Below are 17,958 nucleotides of genomic sequence, written 5' to 3'. Positions count from 1 at the left end.
GGGACCAGATGTCATGATCTTAGTTTTTTGAATGTTGAGTTTTAAATCAGCTTTTTCACTTTGCTCTTTCACCTTCATCAAGAGGCTCTTTAGTTCCTCTTCGCTTTCTGCCGTAAGGGTGGTGTCATCTGCCTATCTGATGTTAGTGATATGTCTCCCAGTAATCTTGATTCCAGCTTGTGCTTCATCCAGCCAGGCATTTCACATGATGTACTCTACATATAAGTTAAATAAGCAGAGTGACAATATACAGCCTTGACATACTCCTTTCCCAAGTTTGAACCAGTCTGTTGTTCCATGTCGAGTTCTTCATGTTGCTTCTTGACCTGTATACAGGGGATATAAGTCCTTAGGACCAGGCACCTCCCCAGTTGACCAAAATGAGTACCTAGATTGAAATCATGGTCCAGATAGTATACACATTATCATGCTATGTCATGAGTAGTGTTTACAGTGTTCCTGAGATGGGTGGGGAGGATTGAGGTAAATTAGCCAGTGATGAGCGCTACTCTTGGCATTCCAGGTATGCTTGTCACGTATAAGCACATGTGCCTGTCAGCCAAGCCAGATTCCCAAAGTATAACTTTTCCACCTGTCCACTTTGCAATTAAGACACATTTTATACCACTTAAGCTATTCTGTGAAAGATTTATCTGCTGACTAAAGGCTTTTTCCAAGGTTGAAGGCACTGGAAGTGGTCTTTAAGCAGCAATGGTGTTCACTCTTAATGTTTTCTGTGGATGCCAGTTCTCCAGTTCAACCACAGTATAGGGTTTGACTTGTCTGCCCTCTAGTGGAGATATGGTTAAATTAACCAGTGTATCCTGGCTTTAGGAAAAATACCTAATTTTTCTCAATTGGCTTTCCAAATTTTAGTCTCTTTTTTCTTTTTCTTTTTTTAGCCTCTGTTCCCTTAAAGAATTTTTAATTACCACCAAAGCAGAATATTTATAATTTTTTCCACTTTCTAAGATTCTGATAAATCCCCTCCCTGGCTTCCTCCTAGATCAGGTCTAGACTGCTGCTCTCTGCTCTTTGCAGCTTACCTCAAGGCAAGCCCTGGGTTTCAACTCAGCTGGTCAGCTGACCAGCGGCCCAGTGTGTCAAACATACTCCCCCTGTTCGTTCCTCTTGTCCCTGTCTCAAATGCTCTGTCAGCCTCTGTGCCTCTTCAGACATTGCTCTTCCCTCAAGATTGGACTCAGAGCTCACTTGTTCCTGTGAACCCTGGACCCTGGTGATACACACTTTCTAAACTCCAGTGATATGTATTTCCTGTGCCATACATTTACACTGTACCTGTTGTAGCATTGTTTCCAGTATAACAGCCTTATTGCTTCAGGCAGATCAACTCCAGCATAGTGTTATCTCATATTTCTTTGTATCTCTGATGGACTCTAGCAGCTCTGAATGAATTAGTTTATTATTTATTGTTATGCAGGAGACCCCGGTTCTATTCCTGAGTCGGGAAGATCCGCTGGAGAAGGGATAGGCTACCCACTCCAGTATTCTTGGGCTTCCATTGTGGCTCAGCTGGTAGAGAATCTGCCTGCAATGCAGGAGACCTGGGTTTGATCCCTGGGTTGGGAAGATCCCCTGGAGAAGGGAAAGGCTACCCACTCTAGTATTCTGGCCTGGAGAATTCCAGGGACTGAATTCCATAGTCCATGGGGTTGCAAAGAGTCAGACACGACTGACCAACTTTCATTACTACTACATTCAAAGATACTGAGTAACGTGACTCTATCTTTTCCCCTGTTGATGGCTTAGAATGATGTCTAGATTTAAATATAAATATTAACAAAATAGCAATGTATTTCCCCCTAATCAAAACTGACAGCAGTACATCAGTTTTAAATATTCTATTTTCTTTTTGGTCAGAACCATTAACAGTATTTATCAACTCCTTATTTTGGAAATGATTAAAAATTTGAAAACAATCATGCTTGCTTAGTTTAGTAATGTTTGATAAGTGATTGGTGTTGTTTCATTACTCTTCTGCTTTTGTTCTTTGACCTTATTTCTGAATAATGTTTCAACTGAATAACTTTGCTTGATCATAGTTTAATTCTTTATGTCCATAAATAATTTAAAGGTTTAACATAAAAAGACTCTTCATAAGTGGATTTTATTTCACTTCCCTGGGTGTTATCAATGCCTTTTATTGTTTAAATTCCTTGTGGAGGAATGGTAACAGATGACTAGTAATAAGAGCAGAAGGCAAGCCAGCAATTGGGGTATAGCTAGCAGCACACACAAACAATAGAACAATAGAGGCACTGCCTCCAAGGTGAAGCCAAGATCAGAGTCAAGAATTTTAAACCAAAGTTTAGACGCAGAGGAGATGTTGAAGTGGTATTCAGAATATTTAACAACTAGTGTGGCATAGCTATCAACCAATCAGAATAGGCAGGAGTCAGACCCGGAGGTCCTCCACATTGCCTGGCACTAATCTGATTGTTGAAAAGCTATGACAAACCTAAACAGCAAATTAAAAAGCAGAGACATTGCTTTGCCAACAAAGGTCTGTATAGTCAAAGCTGTGGTTTTTCCAGTAGTCATGTATGAATGTGAGAGTTGGACCATGAGAATTGGACCATAAAGAAAGCTGAGCACTGAAGAATTGATGCTTTTGAACTGTGGTGTTGGAGAAGACTCTTGAGAGTCCCTTGGACCGCAAGGAAATCAAACCAGTCAATCCTAAAGGAAATCAGTTCTGAATATTCACTGGAAGGGCTGATGCTGAAGCTGAAGCTCCAATACTTTGGCCACCTGATGCAAAGAACTGACTCATTAGAAAAGACCCTGATGCTGGAAAAGATAGAAGGCAGGAGGAGAAGGGGATGACAGAGGATGAGATAGTTCAATGGCATCCCTGTCTCAATGGACGAGTTTGAGCAAGCTCCGGGAGTTGGTGATGGACAGGGAAGCCTGGCGTGCTGCAGTGCATGGGGTTGCAAAGAGTCAGACACGACTGAGCGACTGAACTGAACTGAATCTGATTGTTGTTGGATCATTAAACAATCCGAGGGACTCTAGGCAGCCACTGTTTACCATTCAGTATTTCAGTGTGAGCAATTAGTACAGTTGTACCACTATGTCCTGGCTGAACATAAGAGCATATGTCCATCTTGAGACCTCATGCTACAGTGAAGGAAATGGACCAAATATGAGGTCTTCAAAGAGTAGGAAGTGAAATTTCACTTTAATAGTAGGAAGCAGAATCTGGACAGGGAGATAAAGACAAGGTGTAAGACCCCCTATTGGTGTATGTGGCATATTCCTGTCATGCAAGAGGAGCAGTTTGTTCTGATAGAAGGTTTATTTGTCCTTCCCACACAGAATCGTGACTCTGCTGCTTAGGTTACTTTGAGCAAATTATCTCACTTCCATGAGGCAGTTTCTTCAGCTGAAAAGTAAGTGTTAATCATGCCTGTGCTGCATTTATCCTAGGTTGCTTCAAATGAGATAATAGTCATGAAAAGACTTTAAATTATGGAGCAGCACAGAGGCAGAGTCTTATCTTATGATGGATGCTGCTTGCTCTCTACCCCATGTTTAAGCACTCTTCTTGGATTGACAAACCAAGGATATGACCAGTAATTTAATGGCGATGAGGCACATGATACACTGAGTTAACCTAAGGTGGAGGCCTAATTTTGCCATTTACAGGTTACCATACCTTGAGCAATAGTTATTATTTCATCTAGTATTCTCTGAGCATCTTCTGTGTGACTGCCACTCTGCAAACATAGTTCTGCCCTTACAGAGCTTACAGTCTAGGACAGATCTATGGCTTAGATCTTTCGGGAGAGGTGAGTTCCCGTCATTGCTGGTCTCCCTGGCACCTGGCATGGCACAGTTAACCTGAAGAGAGTAGAAGCTTTGTTTACCCTGAACTTTTGATATTTTTCCAAACCTTTAAGACAAATGTTTTTAATCTAAACTGCTTGTCAGTTATCAAGAGCTTTGAAAATGTGCAGATCCTAGGGCCCCACACCTCATGGTGGGCTGGTACATGTTCAAAAACATGTTTTCCGGGTATGGGCTGCTTTGTAGCATTTGCTGATATTCCTAGTAAAAGTCCCACCATAGCCAATTTCAGGCTACCAGTGTGAGTCTCATAAGATCCCTAAAAATCTTAACAATTGGCTCCAGCTCACCACTGGCTTCACCTCAGGGCTAAAGAATAAAAGTCTGTAGGCGTGAGGCCTAGAGATTTGTGTTGTTGAAAAAGTTCTGAATGGAGCCAGAGTTAAGGACCAGTGACCTGTGAAGTTTCCATATTGCATGCTTGTCAAATGTGACAGGTTCAGAACATGATAAGACTTGTTGCTTTTTCAAACCAAGTAGCCTCAAGGAGTCGGATCTCTGTGATAGAAAAAACAGTCTAGCTACTCTGAAATTATGGCAAGTGGGGGGTGCAGGTGGGGTTAAGTTGCCTGTATTAAATAAAAAATTTAAGTAGAATAAGGATTATAAACAAAAGGCATCCAGTAACAGCTCCACACCCAGAGCTCGGGTTTTCTAGTGGGCAGTGGGTGACTGTACTGTGATACCTCTTCACCTAGCTGTTGACCAAAGACTTGGTGTTCTTCAGAAGCAAAGTTATATCAGCCAAATTCTAATCAGCTGGCTTTCTTATCACTGAGGAAGTACCTCATTAACCATTCCAACTGTGATTCATATGTATTTGTATTTGAAAGGAATTCAAAGGAAATACTTGAGAAATAGTAGGTGTCTCACAGAGGTTTTCTATTGCTTGAAATCATGTGCAATAAGGTCATTTACAGCTTCTTAAAACCTGTCATAATGACAGTCATAATGATAGTGTGGTTTTGATTTCAGAAATAAGGATTGCACTGTATTCTGGCTTCCTTATTTTTACTTTGATGTGTCTTACATCTTCCTGAAATATGACTAATTTGAATCTCTGTTTTGGATCTTAATCCCAGCAAGTATCAAGCATCTCAATTTAAACAACTTTAAAACAAAGTCATATTATATTGGGACTGCTGATTTGATGAGGTTTGAGCCTCTTACGATGGCACCCCACTCCAGTACTCTTGCCTGGAAAATCCCATGGATGGAGGAGCCTGGTAGGCTGCAGTCCATGGGGTTGCGAAGGGTCGGACACGACTGAGCTACTTCACTTTCACTTTTCACTTTCATGCATTGGAGAAGGAAATGGCAACCCACTCCAGTGTTCTTGCCTGGAGAATCCCAGGGACAGGGAGCCTGGTGGGCTGCCATCTATGGGGTCGCACAGAGTCGGAAACAACTGAAGCGACTTAGCAGCAGCAGCAGCAGCAGCAGAGCTTCTTACAAACCAGCTTCTCAGATGTAAGTGCCCAGGTTATTCATTCTGGTCCTGGACAGTAATGTGTGTGTGTGTGTGTGAATGGCCACACTTTCAGGTCCTTTCTTATCTTCAGAGAGGACACTTCGTTATAGACACCAGACTATAAAATTGTCCATTTGGCCTTCCATGCATCTTGTACTGAATAAGAATCATCTTCTTTATTCTCTTTTCTCCTGGATATTTCTGTGGCCCTAGTCTATAGAAGTTCTACTTCATTAACTCTTTAACTGCCTTTTTCCTGTCCTGTTCGTTTTGCCTACATACTTACTCGCTAGTCATCGGTATAGAGAGGGTGGATTAAAGATGACTATGAAGTCTTTGCTCTTTCCCCCACTGAAAGATAGTCTAATTCCCCTCCCCTTGAATCTGGGCTAGACCTCTTTAATACACCAGCAGAGTATGGCAGAAGTGACACTGTGCCAATTCTGTGCCTAGCCTCTTGGAGTTCTAAGCCCCCATGCGAATAGACCAACCCTGAGGCCACCAGTCCATTCTGAAGGAGATCGGCCCTGGGATTTCTTTGGAAGGAATGATGCTAAAGCTGAAACTCCAGTACTTTGGCCACCTCATGCGAAGAGTTGACTCACTGGAAAAGACTCTGATGCTGGGAGGGATTGGGGGCAGGAGGAGAAGGGGACGACAGAGGATGAGATGGCTGGATGGCATCACTGACTCGACGGACGTGAGTCTGAGTGAACTCTGGGAGTTGGTGATGGACAGGGAGGCCTGGCGAGCTGTGATTCATGGGGTCACAAAGAGTCGGACACGACTGAGTGACTAAACTGAACTGAACTGAGGCCCTAGTGGACTTTGAGAAGACCCAATCCATAGGCGTCCTAGTTGACTGTCCAGTTGAGCCCAGCTTAAGTCCTCCAGGCTAAGATGTCAGGCATATGCATGAAACTGCTTGGACTCTTACTTGGCCCATCTTCCAGTTAAATACCACCAGAGTAGCACTGAGTGACCTTTAGCAGTACTATGTGGAACAGAAGAATCACCTAGCTAAATACTGCTTGAAGTTCTGACCCATGAAATATAATAAATTAGTGGTTTGTTAGAAAGCATTAGATAACCCAAACATGATTGCATCCCCATCTTCTTTCTCTCTTGTTTCTTAGAGAGAATCTAAGCCTTCTCTTACCAGTAGCCAAGTGGCAATATGGTGCCCTTTTTTCTCCTCAAGCCTGTATCCTTCACATTTGCTTCTTTCAAAAGCCAGAAGCAGGATTTTCCTGATTTAAAAGCTCACGTCTACTCTTAGAAAGACTACTAGATTATTTTTTCCTGTCTGACAGATACCCTCTGTTTTTTCCCAGGGACAGAAGTGACTGATGGTTAATCTGAAGTCCAGTTAATGAATAATCCACAACCACTTTTTGTGACCCCAGGACTGTTATCTTAATATTCTACCCTTACGGACTCGTAACATAAGTATTACCTGATAGCCTTGACCTCCAGTACCCATCCTTTTGTTCCTGGAATTCACAGCTGCTCACCATTCCCTACACGTCCAGACTCTTACTCCTCTTTCTGTTCCTTTTGCCAGCTCTTCTGCCTGAAATACTCTTCCTCCTATTTTCCATCTAACACAAACCCACTAATTCAAGCCTAGCCTGAAAATTAACTTCTGTGAAGCATATCCAAGCCCCACAGTTAGTCATTTCCTCCTCTGTTGTTTCTAGAGCACTTTGTATATCCTCTGCTGTAAGCCAAATGACATATAATTTTTGGCTTATGGAACTGTCTCCCCTACTACAATATGAACTATCCAAGGATAAGGGCGATTCTGCTTACTTTTAATTCCTGGTGCCTAGTACCTAACACATCATAGGTGGTCAATTAATGTGGAATGAGTGAATGAATACATAAATGAGAGCAAGTGAATGATTCTCTCTGCTTAACCAAAGGAAAAGCCTAAGGTATTACTTCCAGATCTTCATCACAGACTAACTCCTGAGCAACAAAAACTGTTCTGTTAACCGGCTAAGGGTAAAACATAGCTGGCATAGTCCTTACTAGCTAAGAATGCACAGCCAATTAGCTCCGCGTTTGCATGGTTTTAGTTCACAGCTCCAATCATGCATTCATTCACCTCTTTATCGAGTTCCATGTGCACATAGGGCATTGTGCTAAACACAAGGTGAGATGCGAAGGGAAAATAAGGCACATTACAGTTTGATAATGGAGTAAAACAAGAGCCCAGTGGTAACCCACAGACAGATCTCAGTAGTGCCATAGAAAGCAGGCACAGCAACTGTCAGGTTTGGAGGGAGGCAGACAGCCTCTCAGTAGGATGATAACAGAAGCATCATGAACTACTGACTTTTAAAGCCAGCTTTTAAGGTTGCAGAAAGATCTAGGAGGGTGGGGAAGGGCCTTCCACGATGATGAAACAACATGGACCTTTGAAAAATGATGAATGAATCCACTTGGATTGGAGTGTAAAGAATTTTGGTAGGAAAATGTGAAGAACTTTGGACCATAAGATTGGGAAATTATTGCTAAACACCTACCTAGCCTGGTGTTTTTCAAGGCTAGCAGCACTTCCAGCCTATCTCTCAACAAATATGACTTAGGTGCTTATGTTCTTTTTCAAACATCTTTTACTTAAGTGACCTACTTTTGTGTTCAGGTATTAAGAAGATTAATAAGAATGTATTAACTTATCAATTCATACTTAATGGTTCCTGAATACCCTAAAATTATGTATTATATTTTAATTGAAATATAGTTTATATACAGCATTATATTAAAGTGCACCACATAGTGATTCAATATTTTTATAGATTACACTTAATTTACAGTTATTACAAGGCTATATTTCCCAGGGCTGTCCAATATATCCTTTTTATTCATTATGTTCAGTGCTTTGTATCTCTTAATCCCATGCATCTACCTTGCCCACTCTGTTCCCTCTCTCCACTGGTAACCACCAGTTTGTTTTCTATATCTATGAGTCTGTTTCTGTTCTGTTCTAAGAGTTCATTTATTTTATTTTTTTAGGTTCCACATGTAGATGATAACATGGAGTATTTGGCTTTCTCTAACTTATTTCACTGAGCATAATACCCTCCGGGTCCATCCATGCTGTTGCAAATGGCAGAATTTCATTCTTTTTTATGGCTGAGCATGGACAGAGGAGGCTGGCGGGTTACAGTCCATGGGGTCACAAAGAGTCAGACACAATTTAGCAAGTAAACAACAGGAACAGTATTCCATTTATTCCATTATATATATGTATGTATACACACACACACACACACACACACGGCACATCTTTATCCATTCATCTGTTGATGGAAACTTAGGTAGAGTCCATATCTTGGCTATTATAAATAATGCTGCTGTGGACATTGGGGTGCATGTATCTTTTTGAATTAATGTTTTATGAATATCCTAAAATTAAATGCATATTCAGAATCTCACACCGTATTGTTTATAGGTCAATTTTTTCTTTAGAACATCAGGAAGAAATTGTACTCTTTAAATAAAAACTACTTAACAATAGTACTCTGGAATATTTTTTAAAAAGTCAACAAACTTGTGTTTAATCATTTTAATTATTTTGTTCTCCTTACCCATCAAAAATGATTCTATCTACTTAGAAGAACTGATAGTTATATCTACACTTTTATCCTGATGTTTTCTAATGTTCTGAGCACACTATTTGCATTTTTTTCTTTTCTTTTTTTTTACCAACAATATGTCAAGTTATTTGACAAGATAGTTGGTTTTATATGGTCTAGTGTACACACTTGTTACAACAGAATGGTAAGCATTCTCCCTTTAGCTACCATTTAACTGCCACCATTCAAGGTAACTGTGTTACATGATCATTAATCTTGCTGAATAAGCAGTGTTGAATCTTTGTATTTTTAGCAGTGAATTCCATTGAAATAAGCATAATTGAACACTTTCTTCATTTTTTAAAAAAAATTCCATTTTACCTTGCCTTGACATACTGAGTTTTTTTTGTTTTTCTTTTTCCCTAAGCCTCTTTTTCCAAGTAAGATGAAAGGGAAGCAAATAATTCATTGGCCTAACTATTGTAAAATTATCTAAAAAAGAAAAAAAAAGTCATTTGGGGATCTTGTGTTAGAAACACTGTTCTGGCTTACTTTTTTTCTGTGAAAAAGGAATTTTCCATGCCTTTGACACTATTTTAAAGTGTAGACGTCATAGAAGAAAGATGACAAAAGGATATTGTTTTATTATAATCCTTGAGAAAAGTTAGACTTTCCTCTGCAGTTCCCTTCCCACCCCCTGTCCTGGGGTTGAGGTACCAAAGGCAGATTTTTAGTTTAGAGGCAGCTATTTATAGCAGAAATATAGGCCTGAGTTCAAATTGTGACTCCCATCATTTATTGGCTTTGTGACATTTAGCAAGCCCCATGGCATTGTGGTGCACATTAAATAAAATAATATATAAATTATCTGGCCTGTAGTGGTATTAAATAAATGTTAGTTCACCTCTGTAAATGTAACTGGTTTTGGCTCTTTGCACCCTCCAAGGAAGCATAGTTCCCTTAGGCTCCAAAATCTAACATTTGTATTTTCTTATGAGTCTTTTCATTTTCATTCACGCAGACTTTCCAGGTTCTGACTATTGACTCTAGAGATGATTGGTTCTTTTAAACACTGTTCTTCACTTCCCGAAAGGCATCCTTCTAAACCTAAAACTTCCCCTGGAGGCAGAGTGTAATATACCATGACCCTCTTCCTGTCCTCCCTCTGAGGGTACCATCTTTGCTGTCTCCTGCTGTTTGTGCAAGATAAGGGCATACCTGAAATCAATCATGAAAATAAAAGGAGAATAAAAGCTATAGAGCTGGCCATTTCTGCCCAGGAATGGAGGCAGTATGATGTAGAGGTAATGGGGTGGTTCCATAAACTGAAAATGTGGGTGACTTAGCAGAAGACAATACTCATATTGTTTGAGTTATTTTTCTCCTATTTTTATGTTTGCCAAATAGGGCAAAAGTGACCAGAGTGCAAATATAAAATGTCAGAGAGGAAATTTAAAGACAAAGTTAGCACCTCAATATCATTCTCTCATCTTTTCTCACGCTTTTCCTTCATGTTGCTATTCTTGTCTCCATGAAGATCTATATAATATCTTAACATATAATAATTCCTAACTTAGGTCAGGGTGAATGATATCCTTTTTCAGTTGTTGGGAGGCAGTATTTTATCAGTTTTAATTTTAGCTTAGTACATGAGTTTCCTTGAGCAACTTCTTTCCTTTTTGTGAATTTCAGTTTCTATAAGATATTCATATTTCATTGAGCCTAAATTGCTGTAAGTATGATACCTCAATTATTTGATGTGCCACTATAAAAAATAAATATTGCAATTAAACAATGATTCAATGCTTTTTAGTTGCATTGATTGTAGATTTATGTGTATGTGTCAGACTTGGTGAAAACTAGGGTACGATCAACCTTCTCAGTTTATAAGGAATAAGTTGGACAATGTACTTAAAAGTATTGAGCAAGGCACCTAGAATGTTATAAATATTCAGTAAGTAATAGTTCATTAAGGTAATGGTCATGTGATCAAGAGAACTTTTCAAAATGGTGTTCATTATTTAGGTGGTTCTTTGGGGATCAGAATCGTTAATAGGTCACCTTGATGGTATTTGTTGGTGAAAGAATGCCCACTCATTTTAATTGAAAGTAACCGTAACACAACATCTCAATTTATTTTTAAGAGGTATTCTTTTCATTATGAATACTTTGTTATTAAAAAATTCGTAGGCTATTGTTAAAGTTTCCTCTAGGAATACATTCTGTTGATATATATTATATCAACCCAGTGGGTTGGTTGTAGTCACTTTTTATGGAGAGAAATTAGTTTAAGTACACACCATCAATGAGATACTCCCTACAAGTAAAGCTTAATAAAATTGCATTCATTGTTGGTATTATGATATGAGACCTCAGATTTTAAGTAATTTTTTTCTCATTTTCCTCTCTCTACAGGAGGCAGACAGTGGGGAGGAGGAATGCCGATCACAGCCCAGGAGGTATGTTTGTTCATTACATCCTATAGCATTTCTATAGTGTTTTTTCTCTAATTCTTTCTCAGTCTTGTCAGATGAGTTTGTCCTGGTTTTCCAAGGTGCTTAGTTGATGTCTCAAAAGGGAATTGCTTTAATAATCCCATTACTGACTCAGATTTTAAGTAGTGGACTGCATTATGTTGTACACGTGAAACTAATATAATTATTGTGTGGCAAGTATACCTCAATATATAAATTAACTAGTTAACTTAATTAAATAGTAGATTTCTCTTTTTTATTTTTTTAACCAGAAAGACTAATATTGGCCTAGCTTTGACCCAATTACCTATCTTAGGTAATAAAAAAGGAAATTTTCCTTACCTAACTAAAGAACATTTCAGCCTTCAGTTTTGTCCTTATGTTTGTCATTCATTTTGACAGGTTTTGGTGTTTTTTTACAGATTGGTTAATACAAAGGATATACTAATTAGCTAGTGTGTGTGCTCAATTGGTTCAGTCGTGTCTGACTCTTTGCAACCCTGCGGACTATAGCCCGCCAGGTTCCTCTGTCCAGGGAATTCTCTAGGCAGGTAGAGTGGGTTGCCATGCCCTCTTCAGCTAAGTAACTTACCCTGTCTTTTAAAATACAGTGAAACTTTTTTCCTTCCTCTCATGGAATAGTGGGCATCTTATAAGGATACCAGTACTTGCTGTCATTAAAAGAAAAGAATTATGAGAGATATCTAGGATGTATATAATAACATTTCTCTTATCTTCTTTAAAATGCTTTTTATGGTTATATTAAAGATTTAATAATAATTCACCGAAATCCTTAAATATTTGAAAGTGTAGCACTGTCAATGTTGTAATGCAACAAACTATATTTTATATGATATTTTAGTTTCTCAAGATTGCATAGAATTCTACTTTCTTTCTTGTTATAAGTACATTATTATACTGTGACCCAATAGAGTATATCTTTTGTATGAAATAAGTGCCTTTTAAAAATATTTGTTTAAATGTCTGTGAAATAAAAAAAAAATTTTTTTTAATCAACTCACTTGAGGACATTATGCTAAGTGAAAAAACCCATTCCCCAAAAGACACATACTGTGTGATTCTACCTATACGAGATACCTAAGGTAGTCAAATTTTCAGATATGAAAAGTAGAATGTTGGTTGCCAGGGTCTGGTGGAGGATGGATGAGGAATTATTGCTTAATGGGTACAAAGTTTCATTTTTGGAAGAGAAAAAGTTCTTGAGATGGATGGTAGTATCAGTTGCACAACAGTGTGAATTACTTAATCCCCTGTACATTTAAAAATAGTTAAGAAGGCAAATTCTATGTTATATGTAGTTTACTATATTTAAAAAACAAATTATCTGTTCATGCCCACTAGGTCCTTTTTTATGATAGCTAATTCTGGTGATATGTTGTCTTTTGCAGAAGATAGGCATAAAAATATCATAACACAGTTGTAGAACTGAAAATCAGGTTATGTATTCTTACCTTTTTGGTAAAAATATAAATGGATGAAATTCAGTTCCAGTCTTTCCTTTTGTATATTTATGAACTCATTGCTTTTCATCTTCTTATGTTCTGACCCACTTTGCTGACTGGAGAATAAACAAAGCCATGTAACATGCCAATATTCAGCCATTTTGACTTACAAATGGCTGTCTCATGAGTCAGCCTAATAAAATTTCAGGGTAATAAATGTTCTCAGTTGTGTCTGACTCTTTGTGACCCTGTGGACTGTAGCCCGCCAGGTTCCCCTGTCCATAGGATTTTCCAGGCAAGAATACCAGAGTGGGGTGCCATGCCCTCCTCCAGGGGATCTTCCCGATGCAGAGATCAAACCTGTGTCTCCTGCATTGCAGGCAGATTCTTTTCCACTGGGGCTTCCCTGGTGGCTCAGAAGGTAAAGCATCTGCCTGCAGTGCAGGAGACCCGGGTTTGATCCCTGGGTTGGGAAGATCCCCTGGAGAAGGAAATGGCAACCCGCTCCAGTACTTTTGCCTGGAAAATCCCATGGACAGAGGAGCCTGGTAGGCTACAGTCCATGGGGTCCGCCAAGAGTCGGACATGACTGAGCGAATTCACTTTCTTTCTTTTCCACTAGTGCCACCTGGGAACCCCAGGTAATAAATAAAAGTGAGCAAAAGGAAGATACCCTTGAAATAAATCTTTGAAATCCCAAGATATCTTTTTTTAAGATAACTAGTTATGGAAGGAAATAAAGTACATGTAAATTTAGAAAATATTTTAATTATAGTAGAATTCTCCCATTTCTGTATGTATCAACTGTAAGTAAGTAGGTTTGCTACTTCAAACCTAGCAATGAAAGTTTTGTAGCAGGTGGGGAAGAGAAAGAGAGAGGAAGCAGTGTGGGCCAGAGGAATATCAGAAAATATCCTGGTAAATTCTGGGTCTTGGATAAATGGGATGTAGGTAGGAGAACAGAAGAGCATTCCATACACAGGAGGATGGGGAGGTAGGAGGATATGCCCAGAAGGATGGAAGTAGGTACTAATGTGTTCCAAGGGCAATAAGAAGATCATCATTCATATCTTAAGAGTAGAACAACTTTGATTTGGTAGATCTTTGTCTAAAAGAATGCATGACTGCTGGATAAGAGTCTGGCAGTGTTATGCAGTATGAGAGGAGGCAGGAGAATGAGCTAGAAAGCCATTGCAAGCAGATGGCTAGAGGTGGGCAGTCACCTCCCTAACTGATAGCAGCATGAAGACAGAAACTGTGTCTTTTATTTCAGCATCCACAGCAATTAGTCTGTAGTTGGCACTCAATAAATGCTCATTAAATGAATGAACAGGAATAGAAGATTGGTTGATATCTTTACTAGAAACGGTGTAGTTGAAAAAGAGAACTTGTAAGACGACATATGAAGAGTTCACCTCTGCACATGTGAAACAGCAGAGCAATAGTCAAGTGGAAATAGCTTAAAGAGGGCTGAAAGAAAACATAGAGTCAGGGCATGTCTTTGTGTAAGATGTAATTTCAAATGGTGGTGGTTTAGTCACTAAATCGTGTCCGACTCTTGTGACTGCCCACCAGGCTTCTCTGTCCATGGCATTTTTCAGGCAAGAATACTGGAGTGGCTGCCATTTCTTTCTCCAGGGGATCTTCCCGACCCAGGAATCAAGCCCAGGTCTCCTACATTGCAGGCACATTTTTGCATTGCAGGTGGATTCTTTACCAACTAAACTATGAGGGAAGTCCTAATTTCCCATGGTACCGTGTTACTAACGCATTCGTTTTGTAGACACATCTTTCTTCAGATCTCTGTCTCTGGTACCTCATCAGGTTTTCCTTCTCTTGCCTTTGGTCTGTTTCTTTTTTACTTTCGAGCTACAACTTCATTTCAGCCTGTTCAGTGAAATAATGTTTGTATGGATTTAAATATCATAATGACAATAAATACTACATTGCCCATCTTTTGCTGTGGAAAGGAAACAGGTGTACTTCTACCTGAGTGTGTGTTCTAGTTAAAGAATTTGTTAACTTAGAGAATAAGAGCATTATACCTAAATTTTTTTAAAAAGGTGGTAAAGAGGAAAAGTCTACTGTAAATATGAACTGTTAATTTATCCTCATATATGTATTTCGGGAGGGGGGCTTCCCAGGTGACGCTATTGGTAAAGAAGTGAAAGTGATAGTCACTCAGTCATGTCTGACTCTTTGCGACCCCATGGACTATACAGTTCAAGGAATTCTCCAGGCCAGAATACTGGATTGCATATCCTTTCGCTTCTCCAGGAGATCTTCCCAACCCAGGGATCGAACCCAGGTCTCCCACATTGCAGGCGGCTTCTTTACCAGCTGAGCCAAGGGAAGTCCAAAGCTGCTCAGTCATGTCTGACTCTTTGCAACTCCATGGATTATACAGTCCATGGAATTCTCCAGGCCAGAATACTGGAGTGGGTACCCTTTCCCTTCTCCAGGGGATCTTCCCAACCCAGGATCGAACCCAGGTCTCCTGCGTTGCAAGTGGCTTCTTTACCAGCTGAGCCACAAGGAAAACCCTTGGTAAAGAACCTACCTGCCAATGGAGGAGATGTAACAGATTTAAGTTCAGTCCCTGGGTCAGGAAGATCCCCTGGAGGAAGGCATGGCAACCCTCTCTGGTGTTCTTGCTTGGAGAATTGCATGGACAGAGGAGCCTGGTGGGCTACAGTCCATAGGGTTGCAAAGAGTCGAACACAACTGGAGCAACTTAGCACACAGCACATATATATTTAAAAATTTTAAAACAATCTCATACTTACAGAAATATTGTTGATACAATGCAAAGAACTTTTTATTTTCTGAGCCATTTGATAGTAAGATGCCCCCATCACATCACTTTTCTGTTTTAAGAAATAAAATGATATTATTTCAGAGAGAAACCTTATATTGAACTTAGAATATGTGCGTGCGTGTGATTGATTGATTTATAAAAGTAAAGCTTTCCCATGTGTTAAAAACCAGCTCTAACTGATGATAGTGAAGCTGTACATCTTCTGCTTTTGGTCTGTCTGAACTCTGAATCTCCACCTCTGTCCATATGGGTTGCTCTTCTGATCCAGAAAACTTTCAGCTGTTTATAAATACTTTGATGTGGCCACCAGGGGGTGTAGCGAGCTATCCTCCCATCCTCGAGTTCTGCCACTTTGTGCTAAGTGCACAGTTTGGAAGGTTCTTTCCTAGCCGCTCAACAAGAATAAGAATTTTCATTTCACTGAAGTACTCTTTGTTTCTGAAGAATGTGTTCACAGACTCTATCTTATATTTATCTGACATGTTCTGCTTCTGAGAACAAGAAGGATTCCTTTTAAATCTGATTTGAAAAATTAATTACTGCAGCCACAGTGAAATTAGGTATATCTGTTAAAGCTAAATATAGTTAATTCTACTTTCTTCCCCCAGATGTTATTCTTCAGGGTATAAACAACAAACAAAAGTCACTTCCCCTTAATTCTTGACTTGGCCAAACTAAATTTTTGAAAAGTTGTTTTCTTATAAGATTCTGGAGACTAATGAAGTGTCAAATACCTATTGCTTCTGGGAGAGGATGCTGGGAAGATATTGAAGAAGGAAGCACCAGGAATCTGCCTGTCCACTTTGACAACAATTGCACTGGAGAATCTGTCTGATGTAACATGAATTTGAGTAGACTCCAGGAGTTGGTGATGGACAGGGAAGCCTGGCGTGCTGCAGTCCATGGGGTTGCAAAGAGTCAAACACGACTGATTGTGGAGCTCTGTGGTCTATTGAAGGCTTGCAACCTCCAAGGAAAGAACTAGAGGGTAAATTGTTATCAATTTTAGCTCTTAACTCTTAGTAACTACCCATCCCTCACTCTCAGCTATATGGTAAATAGCCATGTACGTGTTCCTGGTACAGCTTGCATACAGCTTATATTAATAGCAAATGGGGTGAGCAAAAAGTATCCTATCCTCCAGATATCAAGATATCAAGGATCTGTGATCTGATAGCTGAGTGCCACTTCTGACCATTGAGGTGCAGACAAAGAGGCAGGCAGCCACTGTTGCGGAATAATCCCCCTTTTTGTTGCAAGCCCCTCTTCATGCTGAAGTGTTTCAGGGATTTAAAAAACTAGCACCTTTTTTTCCTCCCCTTTCACTTTTTGCCTTTCCACCTTTTGAGAGTCAGACATTAAGGATGAGGACTTCAGAAACATCTCATATGGGGGAAAATTGAACATGTCTATGTATGCCTAGGGAAAAGCTCAGAAAAGACCTGAAAAGAGCTTAGGTTTACATCTCAGCCTAATCCTCAGTGAGATGGCCTTGTCATCATGCTTAGTTGCTTAGTCATGTCTGACTCTTTATGACACTTTGGACTATAGCCCACCAGGCTTCTCTGTCCATGGGATTTTTCAGGCAAGAATATTGGAGTGGATTGCCATTTTCCTCCTCCAAGGGATCTTCTTGACCCAGGGATCAAACCTGCGTTTCCTGTGTCTCCTGCATTGCAGGTGGATTCTTTACCTGATGGCCTACAACAATCAAAAAGACAAAAACAATAACAAAAAGTAGTAAACCCTGGGGAAGGTGAAGAATCACATTTCCAAAGTTACTACATTATTAGATTCAAATGTCCTATGTTCAACAAAAAAAAAGCACAAGGCATACAAAGAAACAGTAAAGTATGGTCCATTCAAAAGAAAAAAATAATAGAAACTGTCCCTGAAAAAAGATGTAATGAAGATATACTATACAAAGACTTTAATGCAACTATCTTAAAGACATTCAAAATACTAAAGGAAAATGTGGAGGAATTTACAAAAATGATATGTGAACAAAATGAAAGTATCAATAAGGAGATAGAAAGTCTAAAAAGAAACCAAAACAGAATGTCTGAAGCTGAAAAGTACAGTAACTAAAAAGAATTTCACTAGACAGATTCAAAGGCAGATTTACCAGGAAAGAGAAAGGAAAATCAAACCTGAAGATAGGGCAATGGAAATGATCAAGTCTGAGGAACAGAAAAAAAAAAAAAAGACTGAATAAAAGCAAGCAGGGCCTAAGGGACTTAGGGGAGATCATCAAGAGGACCAACATGTGTCATGA

At 39.4% G+C, this 17,958-nt stretch overlaps 1 protein-coding gene across 3 annotated transcripts in view; it reads left to right on the top strand.

The window, feature by feature from the left end:
• Positions 1-17,958, top strand: part of SSH2 (slingshot protein phosphatase 2) — a 246,661-nt gene that overhangs the window by 99,346 nt on the left and 129,357 nt on the right. For all 3 annotated transcript variants that reach the window (XM_002695677.7, XM_015458587.3, XM_005220145.5), the window contains one exon: positions 11,344-11,387. In XM_002695677.7, coding sequence (XP_002695723.3) covers positions 11,344-11,387 — 44 coding nt within the window. The remainder of the gene's footprint in view (positions 1-11,343; positions 11,388-17,958) is intronic.

Source organism: Bos taurus, chromosome 19, assembly GCF_002263795.3.
Source record: "Bos taurus isolate L1 Dominette 01449 registration number 42190680 breed Hereford chromosome 19, ARS-UCD2.0, whole genome shotgun sequence".
In the NCBI taxonomy this organism is placed as follows: Eukaryota; Metazoa; Chordata; class Mammalia; order Artiodactyla; family Bovidae; genus Bos; species Bos taurus.
Note: the sequence above shows the minus strand (reverse complement) of the source record. Positions and strands in the feature narration are given on the sequence as shown.